Source organism: Argentina silus (genome assembly GCF_951799395.1).
Source record: "Argentina silus genome assembly, chromosome: 19".
In the NCBI taxonomy this organism is placed as follows: Eukaryota; Metazoa; Chordata; class Actinopteri; order Argentiniformes; family Argentinidae; genus Argentina; species Argentina silus.
Genome location: NC_139673.1, coordinates 7,531,311 through 7,556,844, shown reverse-complemented (window position 1 = coordinate 7,556,844; position 25,534 = coordinate 7,531,311). Strand labels below are relative to the sequence as shown.

The following is a 25,534-nucleotide window of genomic DNA, read 5'->3' as shown; positions in this document are numbered from 1 at the left end:
TAGGACAAATACACACTTTTGTGCAAGTTAAAAGACGCTCTTGTCCTTAACGGTACGCATTATGTCATCCACTGTTTGACAGTTGACACGCCCTTACGCATGCGCTAATGGTACTAAAATATTCTTGGCGAATCTTCTCAGCCAATGAGAGACCAGACTGCGTGTTGATGCGTATTTTGAATCGGACAGAAACGGCTTGTTAGAAATTGAACCACACGATCAAAGCTGAGGGAGAGAGTGTGGGATTGTGGATTCAGTCATTTTTTTGGTTTACCAGGGACAAGAACACGACTGTCAAAGAAAATAACATTATTGGAATTCACGATGAGGAAGAGGTAATTGCTGATTAAGGGAATTATATTTGCCAAATGTTTCACCGTTAGATTACGGCGTTAGATTACGAGCTAATTAGCTAGTCTCACTCCCTGTCTGACTCCCAATTTGTCTGTAAAATGTCAATGAACGTGAGCTAGCCAGAAATTAGTGGCGACATAGCTAGCTAACTAACGTTACTAAATAACTGCCTTTTGAAAATGGTACAACATAGCAAGATTATTCCCTAATGCATTTGGTTTAGATGACATTTAGTCACAGTTTTACTGATTGGGAGAGTATCAATCAGATTAGGTGTGTCTGAAACTGAAGAACGGTGTCACTGTCATGTCGAGATCCGCTTAAGGTGTGATCACTGACATTTGCGTCAGTATTCTGTGTTGGCCCATGATGAAAGCCAACTGGTTTCTGTCTAAACCTTTGCGGACTGTCTCCCATTCCAGTGAGGTGCTGGCAGCGGAGTCTGTGGCCTGCTTGAATAAAGCTCTGTGCCATTTGAAGGACATCTGGGAAGAGATCGGAATCCCAGAAGATCAGAGACTGGAGAGAACCAATGTGGTCAAGAACCATGTCAAAGTGAGTTAAAACCAACGACAACGTTCTCAAAATATGACACGCATGTTTACATTCACAAACACTGTCTCTTCCAGCATAGACTAACACAATGTTCTGTCCCAGAGTTTGCTGGAAATGATGATTTCTGAGGAGGAATCCCTAAAGAAGAGACTGCTGATTAGCATGGAAAAATGCCGGAAAGATCTGGATACACTCTGTCTGGAACTGCAGATACCCCATGTTGAGGTACAGTACGGATGACTCCTCCGTAATAATATTAATAGTGTGCAGCTCTCTTTCTTTCTTTTAAGTTTCACCCGCTAGCCTGCATCTCACCAAACTATGGTGTGTGTTTTTAAGCATTATAACATTGTCACTGGATGACCCCAACATTCTGTCGTCAATAATAATTGTCTTCATCCTATATTGACTGGTAGACTTTCTCCCTGGTTTACTTTGTTGTTGTTGCGGTCACCCCACTAAACAGGAGGAGAAGGGTAACAGCATGCTCCAGCAGGAGAAGGACATCCGGACTCATGTGGAGGTCCTGATGAAGCAGAAGAACCAGAGGATGCAGCAGCTCAAAGCCCTGGTCGAGCAGGACCAGGACCTGTGTGACATCCTATGCTCCCAGCCATTCGCCCTCTCCCCCAAGGAAGTCCCCTCTCTGGAGCAGCTGGATAGCTTCCGCCAGCACATCACCAGCCAGACCGCAGAGAAGGTGCTTTATGCAGTTTATTTATCATCTTACAAGCACATTGCTATTCAGACTACAGTAAACAATGTTGCAGACGACAGTAAACAAAGTAATATATATATATATGCTTAATATATACGTGTGCTACAGTGTGCTACAGAAAAGATCAGCATCATAATCATTTAAATGGCATTCATTGATTGATGTAGATAAATGTACACATCTGAGCAGTTGTAACCCTAACAATATGCTGTTTTACCTGAGTTCAGGGCCAGAGGCATGCTGAGTTTGTGGGCATCAAGAGGCAGATCGTCCTGTGCATGGATGAGTTGGAGCAGCTTCCAGAGACCAGCTTTGAGAAGGACATCGTGTGTGAGGATGAGGAGGCTTTCTGCCTGTCCAGAGAGAACATTGCATCTCTGAAGCTTCTCCTCTACCAGGTGAGAACCACATTAACAATATGTTGATGAGATCATACTGAGATTCTGATTGCACAGGATATAGCTTTCTCAAAGCTGCTCCATCAACCACAGCACAGATACATGTTCATAAAAAGTACGCTACACATGCTGTAATTTTACAAAATCCATTCATTTGCACTTCGCTTCTACCGTCAATCTCATTCTACAGTGCTGAGGTACTGACTCTCCTCTGTGCCTTGTTGTTTGTGTGCAGCTGGAAGAGCGTAAGGTGGAGAACGAGGCTGTGTGTGAGTCCCACCGCGAGAGGGTCCAGAAGCTGTGGGACAGGCTGCAGGTCCCCCAGGAGGACAGAGAGGCCTTCTCTGATCACATGGTCATGTCCAAGAAGAGGAACCTGGAGGCGGTGAGTCAATTCATATTCACTACATCACTTGATCACCTCGGCTAGTCCACTTTACTTCCAACAGTCTTGTATTCTAAGTTTAAAAAAATACTTTTTTTTCCTTTTTTTTTTCTTTCTTTTTTTCCTCCATCAGTTACAAGAGGAGGTCAGGCGTCTGGAGGAGCTCAAACTACTGAACATCCATGACGTCACCGAGGCCATCCGGTCAGAGATAGCTGTGTTCTGGGAGAAGTGCTTCTTCAGCACTGACCAGCGACAGGCCTTCGCGCCGTACTCTAGTGGTGAGTTAGCGTTTTAGATCGGATTCGTTGTTATGGTTTGGATTAGAACAAAGGTTTAGGTGAACTAATCCATCAGCAGAATCGTTTTTGCTTAAAAATCGGTTTGCATTGCATTATTCCTGTAAGTGGTCATTTGATTATTTTGTTAACATATCGAGGGCCTGTGCATTGAGATCTTCGAGCTCTTAAGCAGACCTGTTTTATTCTTGCAGAGGAGTTCACTGAGGAGCTGCTGGGTCTGCACGATGGTGAGATCCTGAGGCTGAAGCAGCACTTTGAGGAGCACAAGGAGCTGTTTGAGGGGGTCCACCGCTGGGAGGACAGCTGGAGACTCTTCCTGGATCTAGAGGTGTGCAGCAGCAGCATCAACACACACAATAGAATAGTCCTCTAAGAAGTTGTTGTTTACCGATTCCTTCATTGTAAGTTTTTAGCTACCATCTCCCTAACCCTTGACCTTTCACCCTGACAGAGAAAAGCTACAGATCCCACCAGGTTCACCAACAGAGGAGGGAACCTGCTCAAAGAGGAGAAACAGAGGTCAGAGTTGCACAAAAGCCTGCCCAAGGTAAGATGTGGGAATGTTACTTGTTAGATTGGAACTGCTATACTTTACTGTACTATTGGCATTGCCTACTGCAATACATGCTAGAATACTTTATCACAATGTAAGCTATATTTCACTGTTTACTGTATATTTGTTTTTTTAGCTTGAGAAGAAGCTGAAAGCCCAGATAGACATGTGGGAGCAGGAGCAGGGCCGGGACTTCCTGGTCAACGGACAGAAGTTCCTGCAGTTTGTGGAGGAGCAGTGGGAGATGCATCGCATAGAGAAGGAGCAGGAGAAACTGGATAGAGTGAGGAACTAGTTTTCATCATGTAACTCAGTGGAGGCTGGTGGAGGTAGAAATCGTTGGGCAGGCTCACTGTAATGAATGGAGAATGGAGAAATGACAAATCGTATCAAGCCACCAGCCTCCCCTGACTATACAAGAAGGTATATTAAATTTTAAAAATGTCACTTAATCTAATCTAAGTCATTGTTACAGCAATTGAAGAAAAGCAAGCAGACAGAAGAGGATATGCTCTATGGAACATCTGTCAGAACACCAACTAAAAGGAGATTCCTTGGTACAGTGACCCCCAGTAAAACACGAAAGGTATTCAGTTCTGTTCTGGCATATCTGTGCTTAAAGCCCCTACCAATTGCATGGCTCATGTGTCGATGAGAAGGTGGTAGTCTTTCTGCTTCAGTCAAATCCTTTGCTGTAAGAAACCGACTGGCAACCAGGTTAAAGTATCGCATTCATACAACATATTACTTCCACTGAATGGCTTTCTCCTCTATTTAACCTTTCCTCCTTGTTTTAAGTTAACCTGTATGGGCGATGGCATTACTAACTCACACACTCTCTCTCTCTCTCTCCCTTCTCCTGTCTGTGCGTTCTCAGCTCAATGCCACCTCCAGCATCTCTAGCACCAACTCTAACAGCACTGTCCGCTCAGTCTGTGGCGGAACTGTCTGCCGTTCCCCTGTGTCGCGCCCCCCACTGTCTGCAAACAAGGTTGGTTGGTTGGCGTTTAGACTCTTAATTTAAATGCTCTTCAGAAAGCCTTCTATCAATACAGACTAACCGTTGGGTAATTTGCTTGTTTGGCCAAATCCTGATTTGCATGCAACTCATCTAATAACATGAACTCTTTAGCACATTTTCGTCCATATTCATGTGTCTTTGTGTGTGTTTTATTCAGGTTCTGGCAGTGCGAACCCCAGGGCGAGGAAAACCCCCTAACTCAGGGCTACAGGAGCGACACAACAAGGAAAATGCCAGCCAGGTGAATGGAACCCCTCTGAGCGGTGTGTTGAAGACCCCAGCAAGTCCACATCGTAACTTCAGCATTACCTCCGTTGCCAGCACTTACTCAGAGTTTGCGGTAATTTCCATTTTAATTTAGTTTGGGGGGTTTTTCTCCCCTCCACACACGTTTCTTCATTCTGTGCAGCACCACACAGTCTGGTCAAAGGTGTTCATGATATGGACGTTAGGAATGCTACAGTAACTGATGATAAATTGGTTCTGTTTTAGAAGGACTTAATCGACACTGAATCTGTTTAAGCAAGGTTTGTTTGAATATGTGGATTTCTAAAACCAAACCCAAGTCATATACTCACCAACTCTTTCTGTATCCAACTCCGTAGATGCATGTTGACATTAACCTCTACGCATTTAAAAATAATCAAATGCTTCAATCCCTGGTTTTATAGTGCAAGTCTGCCGTCTCCTCTTGGGTTAGCCAATAGCTGAATGAAACTAGGCTGTGTGATGCTGACTGATTAACCACTCTCCTTACCCACTCTTCAATCTTCTATTTGTTTTCACTTAAGAGTTTTTGTTCTCCGTATAATTGATAATACTGTATTTGAATCATCTGCAATAACCTGCAGTTCACCAGAGAGAAAAAGTGCTTAGAAGCAGTGTCCAAGATATGGCCTTATCTTAAATTTTCTACAGCTGGTAAGGTTATGTTGGATTTTTTTTAATTTATTTTTTAATAATTTTTGTTTACCGTTTCCCACAGCGAGATCTCTCCAAGGCCTCTAACACGAAGAGCAAGCCAGACATCCTGAACTCCACCATCACTTACCTTTGACCTTGACACTAAGACGGGATTGGTAGAATGACATCCTACGCCATCCAATCAAGTCCTGAACAACTCCGTTTCTGAAGTGGATCACTACATTTGTATTGGTGTCTGGGTTTTTATATGTAAATGAAGGTAATAATATATTAAATGTTTGGGGGGGGGAAAAACCCATTTAAGTTCATGTTATGAATTGTATCATATTGTAACTAACACAATTTTTAAGCTTTGAAAGAATAGCACAGTATTAGTATTTGAATGTATACAAGTAAGCAAAACATAGTGTTGCCTGTATCTTTTGCTGCGCATGGCTGTAGTCAAAAAGATGGTTTAGGGTAGCGAGATTTCTTTCCTTTTATATCTAGGGTTTCAGAACATATTTGTATACTTGTACCACACTGATCATGAACATTTTGCACATTTTATTGTATATTTTGTATAGTATCCTCTACGCTTGTTTCATCACTTTTCCTCAACTGTTGATCTTATGTTTATTAGGTCACTACAATCTTGTGTAGATGTACGGTATTTTGTTCTGTTTCAATGGCATATGATGCCACTTTTTGACAAAGCTATGTTCCTGGCAAGTATTGGGGAAATAACATGATGTGTAGTAGAAATGATATTGTTCTCAATTGTTATTTGGTTAAATTAACCAAAGTTAATTTGATGTAATCAACCATATCAAAAATGAGAATATTGGTGTCAGTTGTTATGCCAAAGCATGTGATCCAAGAATGAAAAATAAATGTATTCATCTTTCTGCCTCTCAACTTTTGGGGTGATCTCTGTTATCCCGGATGTGCGTTAGGTGGGACTGAATATGTGGCGGACCATGATCCGTTTCGGATATTTTGTAGTTTAGCTAGGCATGTGTTAAATATAACTATACGATTACGACCACATCGCAGTTTAATGGAACACTTTGAAGAGGATTTAGTTGCTGCACTACGAGAAGTTGTCAACGATGGGAATTGGCAAAATGTAGGGAAGAAGTGCGATTTTGCATCTCCATGCACGAAGTAAGCAGCAAGTCTTGCAAGTAGCTGGCAACAACGTGTGATTTAAACACTCAAGAGATATTGCCAGTAGAGTTCCATAGATTGCAATACCCATCACTGTTCGTAATCTTTGCCCTCCTTCAGAATTACAGCTCTATATGGTGCATGATTTCTCTATCTAACTTTCCCAAGGCTGTACTCTGCGGATGGTGAACACATTGTGCTGGTCCAGACTGAAGATGATAGATTGTGGGCTATGGATTCATCCTGCCCTCATGAAGGTAGACACATATATGATGGAATGGGGTTTGGAGTTAGACCAGCTGTTGGGATTATGACTTTATTAGCTTGATGTGTCAGACACGTATGATACGGTAGGTAGTGTCCATACTGTGTGTGATCAAACTTATCCCCATAGATTACGGTTGTGAATCATATCAATCTCTGTGTAGGAGGCCCTCTTGACCAGGGAGACATCGAGGACCTGGGAGATGGAAAGATGGCACTGGTTTGTCCCTGGCATCACTTTGACTTCTGCCTGGAGACAGGTGCTTCTTCTACTGGACTGCAGGTGGGAGAGATCTCGGGCCATCCTTCACGTTGACATTTCACATGCATTACCCTACTCTTGTTGAATCCAAGTGTCATTATTGGATTGCTCATGAGTGGGAGACAGCATATAATGTGAATTATATAGTTTTAATGTTATGATCTGTGTATTCATCAAATGAATGTAAAGTGTGCTTGTTTATTTCACTGTGTACAGAACCAGGTTTATGAGGTCAAAGTGGTCCATGGCATTGTTTACGTCAACACACAAAATGTCCTGTCCCTGACTCCAATACCAGTGACAAACACCACAGCCACAGGTAAGACATACGTAGCAATGTACCACAGCCAGGTGAAACAGTTTTTCTAGAATAGTAGGTATTGTGGCCATTCCTTACAATGTGAGTGATATTTTGGCGTTCAGGCAAATTGTCACCAGATGACGTCAAGTTATCCCCTTCTGAGGACACGCTCTGCTTCTGGGCTACAAAGATCCTCTGCACGTCAGATCCCAAAGAGAAGGCAAGTTGTTTGCACCAACCGCAACAGGGGTTGTATACTGGAGGGGATGGAGCACCAGCCCCGCCACCTTTTAATAAATCAAACTTTACTAAGACCCAAAAGAAGTGAATGGCCCTGAAAAAAATTAAAACACCTTAGGATGCATAGAGCAGTAACTGCACACGTTTCTATTGAAAATGATCATGCAAAAGCAATCCATATATAGGATAATTCCACCACTTACTAGTGCATCGGGCTCCAGACGAGGATCACCTGTGCTCTCTTTAGAACGTGCCTTGTTCTGAGTGACTACTGACTAGGACTTAATGGAACCCTTTAGGTTGCGCTGACGTTGGAGGTCCAGGAGAGGTGGAACTCTGGGGAGATAACGGAGGTGGGACAGGCCACGCCCCCAGCCCAGCCCAGCAGGAAGGACGGTCTGACCGTGCTCCAGCCTGGGAAAATCAAACGCGGCAAAGGAGGCACTCAGGTTAGCATGCTAATAAATATCGAAATATATGCCTATTGACATTATTATTCATTTATTATGGCATTATGATACATATAATACATATCTCGAAACACACCAGACTGGTCATGTTGGCAGCACTGACTCACTTTATTGATGGTCTTTCCACAAATGAATAAACAGTTTCAGTGTAAGCAACATTTAGTCGCTTTCCTGAGTGTGTGGACCTGCTGCAACACTGCACATTGATCTCCTAGATATTCAAGGTAGAGGTACACTACCAAAATGTAACAACTGAAAACTCTGGTGAGAGAAGTGGTGAAAGATGTCGACTGTGTTTGACCAGGCCAGCAGGATAGCCCTCCTCCACTCCCTGGCCAACATAGAGCAGTGGGCCATCGACCTGTCCTGGGACGTCATCGCCAGGTTCTCAGCTGTCACACTGGACACTGGAGACCCTCTGCCTCGCCACTTCTTTACTGACTTTGTCAAAGTGGCCGGAGACGAGGCCAAGGTCAGGGTCAGAATACTATGGGCTTGATAAATCAAGGACTTCTAATTAATGGTTTGTTAATTCTAATCTAGTCTGACCTGAAACTGTGGGAATATCAGATGTAAGAGTTTTTTTGTTGTAATTTCAGTCATTTCAATACACTCTTATCCAGGGTTTTTAAGTGTGTGCTTCATCCTGGTAAAACAGTGAATCTCTCCTCTATCCAACAGCATTTTCATTTATTAGAGACAAGAATCACAGAACTGGGCAGCTTCTTCGGTGCTTTACCTGTACATAATGGTGGGTGGTTCTCCGACTGCAACATTCAATATACCACAAAAAAAAGAAGCACAATTCAATTGAAGATGAGGAACCTCCTCTCTTGTCTTCACAGGCCTGTGGCAGTCAGCGACAGACACTTCCCACGACCTCTTAGCAAGGCTAGCCATCGTTCACATGGTGCATGAAGCCAGGTAAACAATGGAGTTACAAAGACTAACGGTATTATTATATATATTATATTCTTTTTAAATCGGATCCATTCTGTCGAGTTATCTTCCTCTTCCTTGTTCCATCCTAGTCCTTTCTTCTATTTCTTCATTGTTCACGAATCTAACCAGACGGGATAGGTATAAGCTTTGCAGTTATTGTTCCACCGAGCCACGAAGTGGAGCTTCCATGGCACAGCTTTCTCCTACCCAGTGGCCCTAAGATCTGTGCAAACCAAAGGGGTTGGATCTACAGCACGGGGGTAGAGACCAGAATGGAACCAGGCCTCAGTCTCTTTCTCTTTCCCCAGGGGATTGGATGTCCATCCTCAGACTCTGTCCCGCTTCGCTGCCCAGGGTGACACCAGCTCAGTGGAGGTGCTGGAGGTGATCTACAGGGATGAGATCACTCACGTGGCCGCAGGGCTGAGGTGGTTCACCCACATCTGCTCCGAGGAAAGACGGGTACGATTAGAGAGAAGGAACAAGTTCCCATTTGAAAACACATTTCCATAGTCCTGCTTGGATTATGCCGGGTTCATATATCATACATGTGTTTGACATGAACATATGCATATACTTGGATGTCTTAATCCAACCACATGTCCAAGACTGTGACACCACCTTTTGGTAGCTCAAAGTGTTTATTTTATTTTGCTTTTTTAGGATTGCTTGTCAACTTTCCATGATTTGGTAAAGCAGCACTTCAAAGGATACCTGAAGCCTCCTTTCAACACAGAGGGAAGGAAGACTGCAGGGATGTCAGAGGAGGTGCAACACCCTGATACTCTACATTCAGGGAACATTATTTGTGCCACAATTCATATCATTCAAAATGACCACAACGAATCTTGAACCCATCTAATAACAAATGGAATCTTGAAACAACATGTATATATGAATTGTGGCACACATAATGTTCCATATACATTAATGTTACAGTATGTTACAAAGGAAATATGCTCAACATAAATAACTCTAATATTTATTTTCTACAGTGGTATGTTCCCCTGGTCAAGCCTTCCAGTTGACAGACAACAACCTCAAAGACCAGCATGCTGTGGAAAATGCATTTACTTCCCTGGAAAGGTGCAATCAACATCACCTGCCATCTGTACACTGCATCATATCACAACAAAGAAACACTGGTTATGAATTGAAATCACAGTGCAAATGGCAAGAGCATCAACTGACCTGTGCAAATGTCAGAAATACTGTACACTATTGTAAATGTTTATTTATGCAAATAAAATGTTATTTTGCTATTTTTCACTTGTGTATTACATTCATGTATCTTATGTGTTTCATGAGTTATCACAGAGAATCACTGTTCACCGCCATGTTTTTTAATTGTCATTTAACACATTTGTCTTAAAACAGACAAGTACAGAGGGCATTTCTTTACAGAGAATCAAATACATTCATTATATCCTATGAAATGCCAGCCATCGTTCTACGGTCTCCACCGGAGGGTCAATGGACAGTGCATTGCTGTGTCACTGCCTTCTCTTCAGTGTGATGTGGTTCAGTTCTGTCTGTGTGACTGTGGAACAGACACGCGTGCCTCTGTGGAGAAGGCTTGTTCAGGACTCTCTGGTGGAGGTATCCGTTGTAGAAGTCTGCTGCTGACAGTCTCTTGTTCAGCACCACCGCCTTGAATCCCACCCAGCCATCCTACAGCGTGGACCACGTGCACACACACACACACACACACACACACACACACACACACACACACACACACACACAGTTGTTACTATCATCACAGGTCCCTTAGATAGCTTTATAGCCTACAAAAGAGGACATTAGCCAAATAGGATATTCTTCTAGGAAATTTGAAATTAAAGGTGTTTTGGTGTTTATCATTGATTGTGTCAAGCAAGCAAAGTGTTGTTTATGCATACATACCTTACAACAGACAGCCAAGGTATTTGATTCTTTCTGATAGCTAATTGATCCAGGCACTGGTATCATCCCCCGACCTGTAATCAACATGAGCGCAATCTTAATACATTTAAATCCTGACAGGAAATGGAACAGAACAGAAAACCTATGATTGATAAACATGTTACCTGACAGTGAAATGTTGCATTTGCCGACAAAGTCCAAAAGTTTTATTGTCTTGTCAATCCAAATGGTTCGCAATGGGATCTAATAGGAAAGAAGACAACAATTTTCATACTGCTAGACAACATATGTCAACAACACACCCGTTACTGCAAATCTAATTTTGTTTTGCCAGACACTTCCTCCAAAGCAGCAGTAGTGGCCTGGAATGGAATGAGGAATGCTATCAAGCATGTGTGTTTTATACCATTCCTCATTCTATTCCATTCGATGCATTACGAGCCCATCCTCTGATTTCTACCTCCACCTGCCTTCCCTGGTACGGGATTACTGCCAATCAGATAAGGGCATTCTTACCCGGGATGCGATGGCACGATACAGACGGTCAATCTGGTCACAGGTCTGTTCCTCCCATACGATCCAGCTCATGGAAGTATTGATCTTGGGGGCTGTCAGACAGAATCAACTGGTTAGTTGAGGCAAGGATGTATGCTTGGAAAGTACAAGGTGCAATTCATGCGAATGATTATATACTATTATAATTGTAATTGTTAAACATCAGATGTGTGTGTATATTGAAATAAATGTCCTTACCTAAAGTTTCACCCTTTTTATCTTGCTCCCTTCTGTTTGTGATTCTCTCAGGAAGGGTCCTCAATGTGTCAATCAACTGCTCTTGCAAAAAAAATTTAAATAGTGCATTTCATTCCAGATCACATAAGAGGGCTGTAGTATACATATCGTTTGTGATAAGCTTCCATGCTACTGAGTGGCCTGATTACTCACCAGCTGTGCTCCCTTGGTGGCCAGAGTGGCTCCTAGCTGGTCGGCAGTGCACTTCTCAGGGACCTGGTAGATCTCCTGGTGAAGGATGGGACCCACGTCAAACCTGCAGAACAGAGATGAGATGTAAGATTTAACATTCAAGACTTTATTGCCATAACAATCAGAGATTGTCAGGAATTTGCTTTGGTGCAGCACACATGTAAAAACAGAGACAATTCCACACAGTAACATCCATACACATACACTTAGAAAAGGTTGAAAACATATGGTAGAAAAATACAATACACAATATCAGGATCAGGGGACGGTGACATGATGACGCTTTATTCTATTGAGAAGCACAATTTGACTAGATGATTTCCACTCTTTGGTAAGACATGGTAAGAGGGGGATTGAAGTGTAGAGAAAGTTGTTACATCGGTTAACTATACCTCTTTGGTCTTATCTGCATGACAGTAACCCCTGTGACTGTGTCCCCGTGCAGGATGGTGTGGAACACTGGGGCTGGGCCTCTCCACCTAGGCAGCAGGCTAGGGTGAACATTCAGGATGCCACTGGAACACACACACACACACACACACACACACACACACACACACACACACACACACACACACACACACACACACACAGCTGGTATCATCATCACTGGTCCCATCACACACACCAATTCTCTAAATCTTATGTCACAGATCTAAATGCACACACAAAGGCTCATTTCCAGACTTGTAGTTAGCAACACTGTACATCATCCAGCAATTGCATGCATCACTTTTTCCAGAGAAAGTTTCTCACCATGGGAACTGGTTTATAAGTCTCTCTCGGAGCAAGCAACCAAACGACACCACCACTCCGACATCGAACCTTCCCTGAAGATCCCCAAGAGGCCAAACATGGACTGGAAGTTTGTTCTGGTGTGCAAACCTCCCCACAGGGACATCATTGAATAATGTGACGACCTCCAGTGATTCTACTATCCTGTCATTGGACTCCCTACAAAATCAAAACAAGATAGATAAGACAGACTCTGACATTAGCTATAGTTAATAGAAAGGAGTTACTGCACGCATGTTTTGATTTCTCACCGCTCACTGATGTAGACAGGTTTGTTCATACCTGGACGTAGAGAGCCGTTTTAAGGATTCCACAGCAAAATCATCCGTTCCAAAGAACAAGACCCTCCAAGGTGGTCCTGTTGTAGAACCATTCCTAGTGACAATTGGGAGGGTCTTGTCAGGGAAAGGTCCACACTTCGTATGGTTGTCATGGGCTCTTTTCATCCACAATCCGACAGACAAATGTCTCTGTATGCAACAATTGCAAATGCCATGGAGTACCTTTAGACCCATGTCTTTTGTCTTGACATTGTTCCACATCTTTACTTCAGTGACCGGGCATCAGTCAAAGCAAAGACGGTGAAACCTCTCTTTGGCAAAAATGTCAAAGTAGCATTCACTCAACAAATGTGGTTAGTTATGCTAAAAGTAAGCTTGACAAATTATATGAGCACACTTATGTAGTTGTGATTTAATAGTCAGTCATGTTTACATCCTGTTAACTGAATAAATAGAAGAATTGTGTTACATTCAGCTACATTTACATCAATGACAACGTTAACGCATTAGTTCTTATGGACGCCGCCATTTCTTTTCTTGACAAGTCGACTTCCGGCCCATTTAAAAGTAAGTGTACGGGTCTCCGCTGAACTGATACATTAGTTCCGCTTTTAGAGTCCCTCCAAGAAGGCTAGTGTAAAGTCATACATTTTTGTCTCAATCCAGTAAGAGAGATACTAATAGTCTTTAATAAAACTTGAGCAAATATCTAAAATGTATTACTTTTCTCAGCAAGAGGAATCATCAAACATGTTATAGAAAGTTGAACTTTTCATGTCCACCAAACCTACACAACATAATAATTTGGCAGTCCATAAAGGCTACACATAGATGTTATCAAAAAGAGATGCATATTCGTTTTTGAAAAACAATACAAACACTCACTCACTCAATACCATAAATACAGTGCTCTCTCCTTTAGAATGTTGTTAATGACACAGGGGTCATTCACCTATGACTCTTAACCACTTGCCATAAAGGAATAAAAATCCATTTAAAGCTCTTGTTAAACAGTCAAATATTACGACAGTTCCACTTGTGCTAGGTATTTGACCGATGAGTCACAGATCATTCCTACAAACAGCAATGACATGGCTGAAGTAAGGCTGACTAAACAGTAACCAAGCAACCAAGGCCAACGACCTTGTCCAATGCAAGGACTGCTGTTTTCCCCTCCCAAGCTTTGGTTCAAACAATGAGTTAATGTGGGACATTCTAAAACAGAATGAGAAGTATCAGAGGAATGTCTTGTACGTAGTTTGTGGTGTTCATTCAAATATAATACACACAACTTAATGGGATTGAAAGAAAGACCTAGGAGTTTACAAGACTATTTCTCAAACTCTCTCTTCAGAAATAATGACCCAGCAACTATTTCCAGATGACCTATTCTTCTCTAAATATAAACATATTTTACTACATTTACTACAACAAAAAAATCCCCATATCCCTAGCTATTAGGAGCTGTTCGACATATGCAGAAACTAGAATTAAGACACAATGACACATAATCTCCTCCCACATGAACTTTGGAAAGCTTTTCCTCGCCGTTGTTTATGCTCAACAGGTAGGATCATGCACCCTGCTGCCCTGCCTCCCCTCTCAGTCAGTCAGTGAGAGACAGAACCCAGGGTAGGTGAGTACATCTTTTTGAAAATTGGGGTGATAGATTGTGTAATAGATTCTCCCCTGTTTACGGATACTGTACTATACTGTAATCATAGGATAATTAGAGCAATACATTTCCTATCAATGCTAATTTTTGGTGTGTACACAAAGCCCTGATAAGGCTTTCATTCATAAAAGGGTAATAGTTGGCAATTTTTCAAAACATCTTGTGCGTATTTCTCTTCAGGCATATGGTTATGCTAATTATCACATAATGAGATACATAATCATAAAGTTGTTTTGAGTTTAGATTGAATAGCAGTACAAATAAGGCAGTGCTTTGGGATGAACTCCATTTGCAAGAGTGATGTGTATTTTTCTGTAAAAAAAAAAAGAAAAAAAAGAATTCACTACAGACTCCTGTTTTGGTTTTGAGATAAACAGTCAAATGTTCACTAGAATACACATATAGAGATGAGCTGGATATTCTGTTCAGACTACGATAACCACATTCTAGTGTGAATCAACATGTATGGAAGGAGTTATATAATTAATAATGAGTGTTTGTTATGATTTTCTTTCTTTCTTATTAAGGGAATGAATTAAAACTCTGATTTATTATTGTATTTTCCATCCACTTCAGATATGTTTCGTGTGTGGATCACACTGTGTCTGCTCTTGCCAGGTAATACAATCACAGACATTCTTTATAAAAGCTGTTTCATTTAGATCATTATGATAACAACCAGTAAAAGCATGTTTTGGTTGCATAAGATCCCCTGCAGCTCCAATGATACAATACGTGTCCACTGTGCTTCCAGGGGCAAGCAGCTTCATGATCCACAATACCCGACACAGCCTGTGCTTGGAGAACTCCCTCCAGACAGGTCTGGTTCAGATGCAGAAGTGTAGCCTGGATTCAGACCTTCAACAATGGATGTGGATGGAGCAGAGTATCCTGAAGAGTGTGGGCACTGGCAGGTGTCTGTCCGCCCACTATGCTGACCCTGTCCAGACTGTCTCCTGTGGGGAGGAGGAGGACAGAGGGAATGGGCTCCTCTGGGACTGTGAGGGGAACAGGCTGACCAGCCAGAACACCTCTCTGGAGCTGTCCACGGACGGCAAGCGCTTGACCCTGTCCCACAGAAGCAGACAGTCCAAGTGGAGATCTCTGGATGAGGGGGACATCTGCCAGGAGAAGCTCAGTAAGTCAGCCAGGAGGCTATCAACTATTTTATGAGCTGCACTTGTTGCCTTCATATTACTTACAGTATTTAATTGACTCTTACTATATCAAATTGAGTTTATGTGTAAACTGATTTATATTAGGTTTTGGAATAAGCCAAATAATCCCTTGTGACACTAAAATCCCTCTTATATCTTTATTTGCAACTCTATCACAATTTTATTTTGGTGTAAATTACCTTGTACAGTAAGGGGCCCTGCTATGCAACTGGGCTCTAGAATAGTGTCTGTCCGCCATGGCCACATGGTGCCGTCGTGACCACCATCTTGTCACAGCAAAACGAACAGCATTTGGTGGCGCAACAAGTGTACAATATGTATTTGTATTGGCCCCCACTAGGATCCAAAAGGGCATCCACTGAGCCAGATGAGTTTGAAGTGAGGAAGGAGGGAGAGGGGAGTATGGAGCTGGCTGGCATGACAGAGGAACAGAGAGAGTTCCTCAGGTGGTACTATCGCACAGAGGATCGTAAGTGTTACAGTCATTTAGTGATCCAAGGAAATTATTCATTTTTTATTATGTCTTTACAAACAAGTATACATGGTACTATTTCTCAACAGACATCAAGGATATTACCTCCTACAGAAAGTGCTAAAGCGATATGAGAGATTGGTTAATCAAAATGACATTAGACGTGAAGGACGGTCTGTTCCTCAGTTTTAAGACAAGAGAAACAGTTTCACTGTAACACTGTCGTGCTGGTGATGTATTTTATGTGATCTAACTACCACCATAAAAGGTTTGGATTATAGGAGCATGTCTCTTATAGGAGCCACACGATAGTAAACTTTTATTTTCCTCAGTTCACAAAAGTTGTTAAGTGCACACTTGGATCAGGTTCAAAATGCAGTCTTTGATCAACTCTGAAATGTTTTGTGGTTTCTTTTTTTCTTTTTTACGGTAGGTCATAAGATGTCAGTATTCAATAAAAAGTGTGTTTGTGCTTGTCATAGCAACCCCCTGGAAGTTTGCGATGCTAGGTCTGGCCTTCGGTGGCCTGCTCCTGGGGTGTCTGCTGCTGGGAATGGGCTCCATGGCTAACAAGTAAGCATCCACTGAACTCCTGATGGAGCAGGATAACAACTGGGAGGAGCTCATCAGGGGAGGCTGGTGGAGGTAGAAATCGGAGAACGGGCTCACTGTAATGCATGGAATGGAATGACGAATGGTATCTGGTATCAAATATGTGAGTTTTTATCTGGTATCAAATACCATTCCATGCGTTACAATGAGTCCGTCCTCTGATTTCTACCTCCACCAGCCTCCCCTGGAACACATGTATTGTACACTCATTCTAAACAGACAAAATGCTAGTCTTTGATAATGACAAAGTTGGCAACGATCAAATAACAGCTGATGATGATGATGTCAAATATTTGTGAGAGCTGGTTGTCTTTATTATCATATCAGCTACAATAACAGAGATGTCCTAATCTCCTCCTACACAGGAACAGGAAGAAGATAGCCAAGTACAAGGCTGCAGCGTTGTTGGCGAAGAGGCCAGAGGCTGAGGATCTGCAGGTCATCACTACTGAGGTCAGAGGTCACTCAGACTACAGTGCCCTCACTCAGGTCAGCAGCCATTCAGAGAGCACGGCGCAAGAGCTCAAGCCCCTTAGGTCCAACGGGGAGGTGGAGGGGCTCAAACCAGGGGACATCGTAGTGACCTGGAAGGATGGGAACGTCTCTGCCCTGTACTCCGAACCTGAGAACGGGGTGGCTGACGTAGGAGAGGTGGAGAGAGAAGTGGTCCAGAAAGAAGAGGTGGAGAAGGAGGAGGTGGAAAAAGAACAGGAGGTGGAGAAAGAGGAGGAGGTGGAGGCAGCGGCAGTGGTGGAGGAGGAAGAGGCCCAGTTATAAAGTGAGGGAGGAGAGATAAAAGCAGAGTTGTTTTCAAGTGCTGCTCCTGCAGAGACACAACATCAACTCAGATAAGCAGATAATTTCATCCTAGAAGCAGGGAGTGGGTTAAACAAAGACTGTAAAACTGTATCTTTCACAACTGTTCATTGGTTTAAGCAAAACCTCTACAAGTTTAAGCAAAACCTCTACAAGGACTATCCATACTTGCTGGTCTTATACACATTCCACAGTCCATACTCTTTTTGTAGTACCAAATTGTTTGTAAATGTTGCTTTTTGGTCATGAGGCGGTGGATAGCGTACTTTACACACTTTCTCCACAAGAGTTAAAAGACAAAGTTATTCTATGCTTAACAGAAAACGTTACTACTACTATTAATACTAGCATGTAGCATGTGATCTCATTAGCTTTCTAGGAGTACAGTTCTTGGTACGTCACTGTTTGGCAAACAATCATAAAAAATAAAAAAAATAAGTCAACAGGTCAGTCCCAAGTGCACAGAAATTAGAAACATTTTCTTGATGCAATTTGTGCCTTTGGTTTTATGTTATATCGTAGCTCTTGTAAAAAAAATTATGATCTGAAAACTCATACAGAAAACTAAATTCAACGTGTTCTGTACAGTATATCTGTCTTATATGTTTTATACATTCCCAGTGTTAAACATTCCACCCATAGCAGTATTTACAATGAGGAAATGAAACTACTAATTTCAAAATGACTCTCTCTTGTCTTGTCTTGTCTTGTCATTCTTATTAGGAAGTAATACAGTAAACAGTATTGAATAATACATTACACAAAACCCTCTAAAAAGTGTAACAAAGTTGATCTTAAGTAGTTACAGTGATGACCCTGAAGAGGGTGCCCACGAGTCATGAAGATAATCTCTAAAAACCCTCAGTCACAAGATACCGAAGAGACATTAACTTCAGGAACATTAAACTTAAAAGCGTCCTGTATTTATTGAAACAAAACATGACTACGCTACAGTGAATTATTTCAATATCCTAAGAAAGGTGACAACTAGTCTAAATGTATCCATGTGGCTTGCTCGAAAGGCACTTAACACTTTGGCTTTGAATATAAGCGTTTAAAGATAAGTCCATTAGTGTCCATCTGTCAAAAGAAATAACAAAAAACGAAGTCATGGTAGTTCCAATGACATGGATGTTTTTCAGCACAATGTTTTTTCTGTTGCATGTAGTCTTTAGCCTACACATGTGGATGGAATTGTTGCACATTTCTCAGCGTCCTCCATATTGTTCTGGTTCTCTCACATACGTCTCTCACTTATTCACATCCAAGGTGGTGTTCATTGTGAAGCGATCAGAAGATCTTGAAGCCCTTGAGCAGTGTGAGTGTCGGGGCTCTGCGTTTGCTCTGAGCCCGGGAGGACTTGACCGTGATCAGTTTGGCGGTGGTGGGGGCGGGCAGCTCTTTATAGCACGGCGTGGTGAAGGGGGGCATGGAGGACAGGCTGACCAGGGGCTTATCCTCGCTGATGTAGAGGGGTCGTAGCGGGGTGCTCTTCTCCCCCTCTCGTCTGGCCTCCCTCACCGCCTCGTGGAACACACGCTGAACGGAGGGGAAGTCCAGACAGGCAGACACCTCGAAGAACACACAGCCGAAACGAGAGGCGAGGGCAGATCCGTCTGACTTACTCACCTGTCTGAGAGAGAGAGGGAGAGAGGGAGAGAGAGAGAGAGAGAGAGAGAGAGAGAGAGAGAGAGGGAGAGAGAGAGAGAGAGAGAGAGAGAGGGAGAGAGGGAGAGAGAGAGAGAGAGAGAGAGAGAGAGAGAGGGAGGGGGGGGAGAGGGGAGCCCTTTAATTTTCTGAATCTAAATAGACATTTCAAACCTATGTTAACACTAGTAAACATCGGAAAACCCTCTTTTTATGGAGAGTAAATCTAGCTTTTAACTCCATGTCTATTTTAAGACAAATTAATTGTGTATGTCGTATGTTCAGTTAAAATACAGCCCATGATAACATCTTGTACTATCAAGAAAAAGAACTGGCCTAAGTATTCATTAATCGCCTTTACTTGACGTTCCTCACTAAACATTTGTCTTCTGTGTAAACAGCAGCAACGAAGTCTTACCCAGCCTGAGTATAGTATTAAGTACAGTAAGTGAGTAGCCTTGTGCACCGAAACACATGAGCCAGAACGGCCTGTAGGGACAGGAGCCTGTCTCTGTAGCATGAGGCAGCTTGGTGAACAAGTACACCCCCTGGACCATTGTCTTACGACAGGTGGCGTCATTCCTACGCCACACTTGGAACTCTTGGAGTTACGCTATCTGAGGTGAGACAAAGGATGCTAGCCACTCCAGACTCTCAAATGAGTACCTGAGCCTGGGAATGCTGTGGTACTGCAGTGGATGAGCCACTACTCTACCGCCTGTACCATACAGGTCCAGACCTCTGAGCAGAGGCCGTAGTGTGCTCACATCAAAACAGGGAGGTAAAAATCGAAAGACGGGCTCATTGTAATGCATGGAATGGAATGAGGAATGGTATCAAAAAAGTGTTTGATACCATTCCTCATTCCATTCCATGCATTACAATGAGCCTGTCCTCCGATTTCCATCTCCAGCAGCCTCCCCTGCATTTAAGCATGCAGTGGTGTACCTGTATCTCTCCATGTCCAGCTTGTTCCCCAGCAGGATGATGGGGGTGTCAGGCTGGAGGGCTTTGGTGTGGAGGGTCACTGCCTCCAGGTACGGCTGGCAGCCCTCGAAGCTCCGCCTGTTGTCGATGCTGTAGACCACCAGGAAGACGCTGGCCCAGGAGAGGTAGCGCTCGCAGTTCACGGGACCGTCCTGGAGTTAAAGAGAGCTATTATTTGCATTGGCTCTCTGCCCATCTATCATACACACACACGTGCACACACACGTGCACACACACACACACACACACACACACACACACACACACACACACACACACACACACACACAGTGTCTCAGTCCCACCAATGTGGCATTATAATAGAACAATCAGGCTTTGAATGTAAATATGTAAATATTTATATTGAATATAAATAATGTCAAATCACTCAAGAGAGTACTGATAGACTAAAAGTTAATTTGTACCTGGTCAGCAGTGTCCATCACCTTCACCACCACCGGCTGTTGGTCTACCATCTCCTCAGAGGAATAGATATCCTCTAGGTCACAGCCAACACAAAAACGACATCAAAACGACACAAAAACACATGCAACAACATACCATGTGCCATGCATATGATTACATTCAACTTAAGTGCATTTCAGTGTATGTAAGTTATGTAGTCCAAATGGTAGAAATCAACAGGATATTTCATTATGGCTCATTTTCTTTGGAGGAGAAACAAAAGAATGCTTACCAAGATTGGGGTCATATTCACTGATGAAGCGCTTGGTGAGAAACTTCACAGTCAACGCTGCAAAGAGGGAAAATACTTCCTGTTTGGATACAGCTCAATAAATTGTATATCATACAGTCCTAAAATCTGAGGTCTGGAAAGGGGGCATGAGAAACCACCCCCAACACAAACACTCCCATGAAATATTAGATAGGATATTTGGAATCAGATTTCATGAATAACAAACTCAAAACTGGAGAAAAAAATGAAAACAAAACTGAGAGCAAATCCAGTCCAAATACAAGCAGAGAAAATCTATTTATGTAATACAGTATTCAGGAAAAGTCCTCATTTGAGTGAATTATTGACATACAAATAAGGCTGCATTATGTAGATTAGAAGGCATAAGATCAAACCAGTCAACACAACAACTGTGTATGAAGAACATATGTCAGCATACCTGATTTTCCTGAGCCCATCACCCCCAGGACGACCACGTTACACTCAGGTTGGCCCCGCTCAGGGACAGCGGCAAAAGTACAGGTCCTTGCCTTCCCAAACATCAGGGAAGATCTTTTGAGACAAAAACGCAGATGCACCAGTTAAGAAAACATTATGTTGAACACCGTCCAGAAATTTGACCAGCAAAACACTGAATAGATCCATAACATTCTTTAAACATCTTGAGAGGCGCGATACTACTAAAGACGTAACAATAACCTATGTTATATAGAAATGTATTACCTAATCTGATAGTTTACAGAAAACAGAAAAACATAACGGCTAAATTTCCAACAGCGCATACTGTACCTTGTAGATTTCTTACTGCGCCTTGAACCAATCGGCCTCTTTGATGCGAGAAAAAGTTGTCAGTTCCCTTTTAATTAATCTGCATCCCAAATACTTTTAGGACAGGGTAGCACTAAATCTAGTCTGATGAGGATGCTCATAATGATGAGAGGAGCGGCTCGCTACGAAACGGGGAGGACCTGACGTTGCCTGGAGGAATCGAGGAACATTTGCTGAAGAATGTGGGCAAGAACACACGCACATGATTGACTTAACTCCATTTAAGGGAACCGCGGTGAGGTCTCTCTCATTATTCAACATACAGATGTGATTAGGCAAACCTGAAAATTTTATCGACCTAATTAGAAAGTATAATTTGCTGTTTGGAGGCAAAAGTAGCATCATCTTCTAGTACAACAACAACTATTATGTTAACTGTAAAACCTAAGTTTTGGACTGTAGCCAGCCAGCCAGCAAGGGATGTGAGGGATGTCCTGTTCCCTTCATTCTGTAAATCTTTCCATCTCAGAGGAAAAGGGAGGGTAATTCTTTGCACATGTTCAGGTAACTGCTTATGTAAACGACTTAAATCCATGACGTCTCAAACTAGAAAGAGATAGATGGATATTCATGACGACCAAGAAACAGGGCTAGTTTAAAAAAATATCCCACTCAAGCATTAGCAATTGAGTGATTGAAGGAGCATAACTGCAGGTGGTGGTGGGTGTAACCTGAGATAAAACACGGTGAATGCTCTGTGGACCATACCTACCGCCTACAAGAACAATACTCTACAAAGAGGTCTGGGTCTTTACGGTAGGAGGTTGCCCTGTCATTGCAAGGTTGCAGGTTCAAATTCAAGTTCAACTCCAGTCATGCTGCAGAGGTGGGAAAATTCCACCTCTCAGGATTTGGTCCGACATGTGCCCCTGTTCAACCCGCTGCTCAAGAGAGATTGGTATAGTGTACTGTACTCTCCCTCAGGGGAGGCTGGTGGAGACAAAAATCGAAGGACGGGCTCATTGTAATGCATGGAATGGAATGAGGAATGGTATACCGTTCCTCATTCCCTTTTGTGCATTGCAATGAGCCTGGCCTTCCATTTCTACTTCCACCAGTCTCCACTGGTCTCACTATAAGGAGGATGTATGTCTCCTCTATGAAAATAAACAGATAATCAGGTGTATAAGTCTGGTAGTACATGATGCTATTTTTGAAAACATGGGAGTGGAACAAAGCATTGTAGAGTACTGTCACATGTGTTGCAACTGGTGCTATTATAAAATAGAACAATACCAAGTTTAACTGTCTCATGTAACAAATGTGACCTTAGGGAACAATCTATTGTTGTAGCTCGACATTCACATCAGAGTCAAGGGCGATGGAGTCCTGACATTTTCAGCTGGCGTTGCCCTGGCAGCCACAAACAAAGGACCCATAAATCATAAGCATAAGGGTGCTGTACTAGACTCACACTGTCATTGCTACCCTTCTCCTCTTTCAGGAGGTCAACATTAGTGTCCCCTCTGGCTGTATGTGACATCATAACGTATTACAACTGTGCCACACGTCCCCCTTTGCTATGTATAGCTGTGACTATTCTCGTAGCTGTGAAAAGAAATACAAACAGTGGATATCCTGTCAAGTGCATCTGCCACGGACAGACAGTATTCAGTCACCTGCTACTACTGTACACTACTGTACCGTAAGGAAATACCATGAGAATGAGGTGCGCTGATTGTACTCATACTTGGGTCCCTCTCTGTGTTTGATTTTGCGGTTTGGCTACGAGTTGAGATGAAAACCCAGACAAGTGCTGTGATGGAGCCGAGCAGCTGCCTGGACTCAGAGACGGACAGAGGGGAGCCAGACGAGCTCTGTAAGCCTCTGGACCCAGTGGGGATGGACTGCCTGAAAGTGAGAGTGGATGAGAGTTTTTTCGTCGTGGACAAAGCCCTGCTTATGCAACACTGCGAGTACTTCCGAGCGCTTTTCCAGTCGGGAATGAGGGAATGCCAGCAGGAGGAGGTTCACCTGAAGGGGCTGAGGGCTCGGGGTTTCTTCGTCGCGCTACGTGTTTTGAATGGGGAGAGCCCCATTCTGAGCGGTGACGAGATCGTGGAAGCCATAGAGTGTGCTGCTTTTCTACAGATGGAGTCCCTCGAAAAGCATTTGATCAAAATCATCAACTCTGACAACTGTCTCCTCATGTATCACACGGCTGCTACCTACGGACTGTGGGGGCTTTCCCATAATGCAGCGCTCTTCATCAGAGACATGTACTCCGACCTGAAGGAGGACGCTGGCACTTTGCCAGATGACCTAGTGGAATATGTCGAGTCTCTTGATCCCTTGATGTACATCTGTGTTTGCTCCCACTCCCCTACCACTGAGCAGCTCCAGGACTTCCAGAGGACAGTTTGCTACCTGGATGACGAGGAGAGAGACTGGAGGGTCCTGACCCACCTTCCCCTCACCGCCAGCACCACCATGGCTGGTGTGACCGTCCTAGATAACAAACTCTACATTGTCGGAGGGGTGCACGACATCAGCAAGAAGGTTGTGGACACTGGCTTCTGCTATGACCCAGAGAGTGATGCGTGGAGCACCATCCCCAGCCCGCAGCAGCCGCGGTACAACTTCACCCTGATGGGCCACGAGGGCTGCCTCTACGCCATAGGAGGAGAGTTTGACAGGAAGTCCATGGCATCCATGGAAAGGTTCCGGGTCTCCACAGGAACATGGAGCTTCGTCGCACAGCTCCCCTGCGCCGCAGCCTCGGTGGCCTCAGCTAAAGCCATGAGCAGGATCTTCATCTGCCTCTGGAAGTCCAAGGGAGCCACTGAGATCCATGAGTACATCCCTGAAAGGGACCAATGGGTCCTGGTCACCACTCTCGTACGCCCGCAGAGCTACGGCCACTGTATGGTGGCCCACAGGGACAATCTGTATGTAATGCGGAACGGGCCGTGTGAGGACTTCCTGCTGTGTGTGATGGACAGCTACAACCTGACCACGGGCCAGTGGACAGCCATGTCAGGCCAGTATGGGAACAGTAAAGGCGCCCTGTTCACCGCCGTGGTGAGAGGGGACTCGGTGTTCACTCTGAACCGCATGGTGACCTTGGAATACACTGTAGAGTCCGAGGATTACAAATGGAAAATCAAGAGGGAGATGCAGGGGTTTGGGCGGATCGGATCCATGTACACGTTCCTCTTGAGACTTCCCAAGGCCAGAAGAACCCCCCCTGTGGGACACTCTGAAGCTCTGACCAATGGCCAAGACTTTGGGAACCATATCGATCACTGCCTAAGAGCCTCTTTTCAATGCTTTGACTGATTTCCTGTGAATATGTTTCGTTTTTTGACAAACAAAATTGTCTTAACAAACAAAATTGCCTCTGCAGTTTTCTCTCCCAAAAATTAGACAATTGAAGTCGAAGAAACAATGACTGTACAGTAATTTTAAAGCCTCGAATAGATGATCTAGAACATATCATTGTCCTGAATATTGTCTATAAGAGGGAACTATAATGTATAAAGTAGTTCATGTCAAATGTGTTAACTCAAACAGCCTTTGATATAATTTGAGCGCTATACTAAATCTGTCCTACAATATAAATAAAATGATACAGCGTATTAAAGTACTCTCCACTAAACACATTACCATTAATATAAATACTGAAATAAATTGTTTGTTTTTACAAAAAACAACCCATTTATAGCCCTGAGATCCCTGGGGTAGTGCAGCATGTGCAGCATGCGAGGGAATGGAGTCACATACTGTAAGGCAAGAGGATGTTTAGAGAACAAGAAAGCATGACTGTAAATTAATGAGTAGCCTATGCTGCTACTATGGGACAGGTCTCCCTTGAAAGGG

At 43.3% G+C, this 25,534-nt stretch overlaps 6 protein-coding genes across 7 annotated transcripts; 4 read left to right on the top strand and 2 right to left on the bottom strand.

The window, feature by feature from the left end:
• Positions 1-237: 237 nt before the first annotated feature.
• Positions 238-6,093, top strand: prc1b (protein regulator of cytokinesis 1b). Its single transcript, XM_083691045.1, has 14 exons — positions 238-335; positions 777-909; positions 1,012-1,134; positions 1,376-1,609; positions 1,855-2,025; positions 2,261-2,410; positions 2,544-2,691; positions 2,904-3,040; positions 3,164-3,259; positions 3,402-3,548; positions 3,741-3,851; positions 4,143-4,256; positions 4,444-4,626; positions 5,272-6,093. Exons 1-14 carry the CDS (start codon positions 325-327, stop codon positions 5,341-5,343), a joined length of 1,830 nt encoding a protein of 609 aa, XP_083547171.1. The 5' UTR covers positions 238-324; the 3' UTR covers positions 5,344-6,093.
• Positions 6,094-6,227: 134 nt separating this feature from the next.
• LOC310819949 (uncharacterized protein) lies at positions 6,228-10,102 on the top strand. The gene is made up of 12 exons (XM_083691386.1): positions 6,228-6,356; positions 6,528-6,616; positions 6,788-6,906; positions 7,102-7,204; positions 7,309-7,406; positions 7,726-7,875; positions 8,201-8,368; positions 8,578-8,647; positions 8,742-8,820; positions 9,147-9,300; positions 9,502-9,606; positions 9,834-10,102. Exons 1-12 carry the CDS (start codon positions 6,250-6,252, stop codon positions 9,864-9,866), a joined length of 1,275 nt encoding a protein of 424 aa, XP_083547512.1. The 5' UTR covers positions 6,228-6,249; the 3' UTR covers positions 9,867-10,102.
• A 124-nt stretch (positions 10,103-10,226) lies between these two features.
• Positions 10,227-13,300, bottom strand: mtfmt (mitochondrial methionyl-tRNA formyltransferase). 2 transcript variants are annotated; one of them, XM_083691387.1, is made up of 9 exons: positions 12,805-13,300; positions 12,484-12,681; positions 12,120-12,242; positions 11,689-11,791; positions 11,497-11,572; positions 11,260-11,351; positions 10,908-10,986; positions 10,744-10,817; positions 10,227-10,509 (listed from the first exon to the last, which is right to left on the bottom strand). In XM_083691387.1, exons 1-9 carry the CDS (start codon positions 13,062-13,064, stop codon positions 10,309-10,311), a joined length of 1,206 nt encoding a protein of 401 aa, XP_083547513.1. In that variant the 5' UTR covers positions 13,065-13,300; the 3' UTR covers positions 10,227-10,308. The 2 variants fall into 2 exon arrangements, with proteins under 2 accessions (XP_083547513.1, XP_083547514.1); XM_083691388.1 differs by having other exon boundaries at positions 12,120-12,206.
• A 1,130-nt stretch (positions 13,301-14,430) lies between these two features.
• On the top strand, positions 14,431-18,633 carry LOC310819600 (uncharacterized protein). The gene is made up of 6 exons (XM_083690907.1): positions 14,431-14,439; positions 15,055-15,096; positions 15,233-15,616; positions 15,997-16,125; positions 16,611-16,701; positions 17,106-18,633. Exons 2-6 carry the CDS (start codon positions 15,057-15,059, stop codon positions 17,515-17,517), a joined length of 1,056 nt encoding a protein of 351 aa, XP_083547033.1. The 5' UTR covers positions 14,431-14,439; positions 15,055-15,056; the 3' UTR covers positions 17,518-18,633.
• A 1-nt stretch (position 18,634) lies between these two features.
• rasl12 (RAS-like, family 12) lies at positions 18,635-21,429 on the bottom strand (the record flags this gene model as incomplete). The annotated part of the gene is made up of 5 exons (XM_083690908.1): positions 18,635-19,189; positions 20,152-20,342; positions 20,616-20,689; positions 20,888-20,944; positions 21,327-21,429. 5 exons carry the CDS (start codon positions 21,427-21,429, stop codon positions 18,847-18,849), a joined length of 768 nt encoding a protein of 255 aa, XP_083547034.1. The 3' UTR covers positions 18,635-18,846.
• A 2,023-nt stretch (positions 21,430-23,452) lies between these two features.
• kbtbd13a (kelch repeat and BTB domain containing 13a) lies at positions 23,453-24,994 on the top strand (the record flags this gene model as incomplete). The annotated part of the gene is made up of 1 exon (XM_083690853.1): positions 23,453-24,994. The coding sequence occupies one exon, from the start codon at positions 23,453-23,455 to the stop codon at positions 24,992-24,994; it is 1,542 nt and encodes a 513-aa protein (XP_083546979.1).
• Between the last annotated feature and the right edge of the window lie 540 nt (positions 24,995-25,534).

Coding starts and splice junctions, on each gene's coding strand:
- prc1b (XM_083691045.1), top strand. Junction 3,041..3,163: donor GACTCTTCCTGGATCTAGAG/GTGTGCAGCAGC, acceptor TCACCCTGACAG/AGAAAAGCTACAGATCCCAC. Junction 3,549..3,740: donor AGCAGGAGAAACTGGATAGA/GTGAGGAACTAG, acceptor TCATTGTTACAG/CAATTGAAGAAAAGCAAGCA.
- mtfmt (XM_083691387.1), bottom strand. CDS start 13,064: ATGTGGAACAATGTCAAGACAAAAGACATGGGTCTAAAGGTACTCCAT. Junction 11,792..12,119: donor ATGCAGATAAGACCAAAGAG/GTATAGTTAACC, acceptor TCTGTTCTGCAG/GTTTGACGTGGGTCCCATCC. Junction 10,510..10,743: donor CCTTGGCTGTCTGTTGTAAG/GTATGTATGCAT, acceptor TCCACGCTGTAG/GATGGCTGGGTGGGATTCAA.
- LOC310819600 (XM_083690907.1), top strand. CDS start 15,057: ATGTTTCGTGTGTGGATCACACTGTGTCTGCTCTTGCCAG. Junction 15,097..15,232: donor ACTGTGTCTGCTCTTGCCAG/GTAATACAATCA, acceptor CTGTGCTTCCAG/GGGCAAGCAGCTTCATGATC. Junction 16,126..16,610: donor GTACTATCGCACAGAGGATC/GTAAGTGTTACA, acceptor TGCTTGTCATAG/CAACCCCCTGGAAGTTTGCG.
- LOC310819949 (XM_083691386.1), top strand. CDS start 6,250: ATGGAACACTTTGAAGAGGATTTAGTTGCTGCACTACGAGAAGTTGTC. Junction 6,617..6,787: donor TTCATCCTGCCCTCATGAAG/GTAGACACATAT, acceptor ATCTCTGTGTAG/GAGGCCCTCTTGACCAGGGA. Junction 7,205..7,308: donor GACAAACACCACAGCCACAG/GTAAGACATACG, acceptor TTTGGCGTTCAG/GCAAATTGTCACCAGATGAC.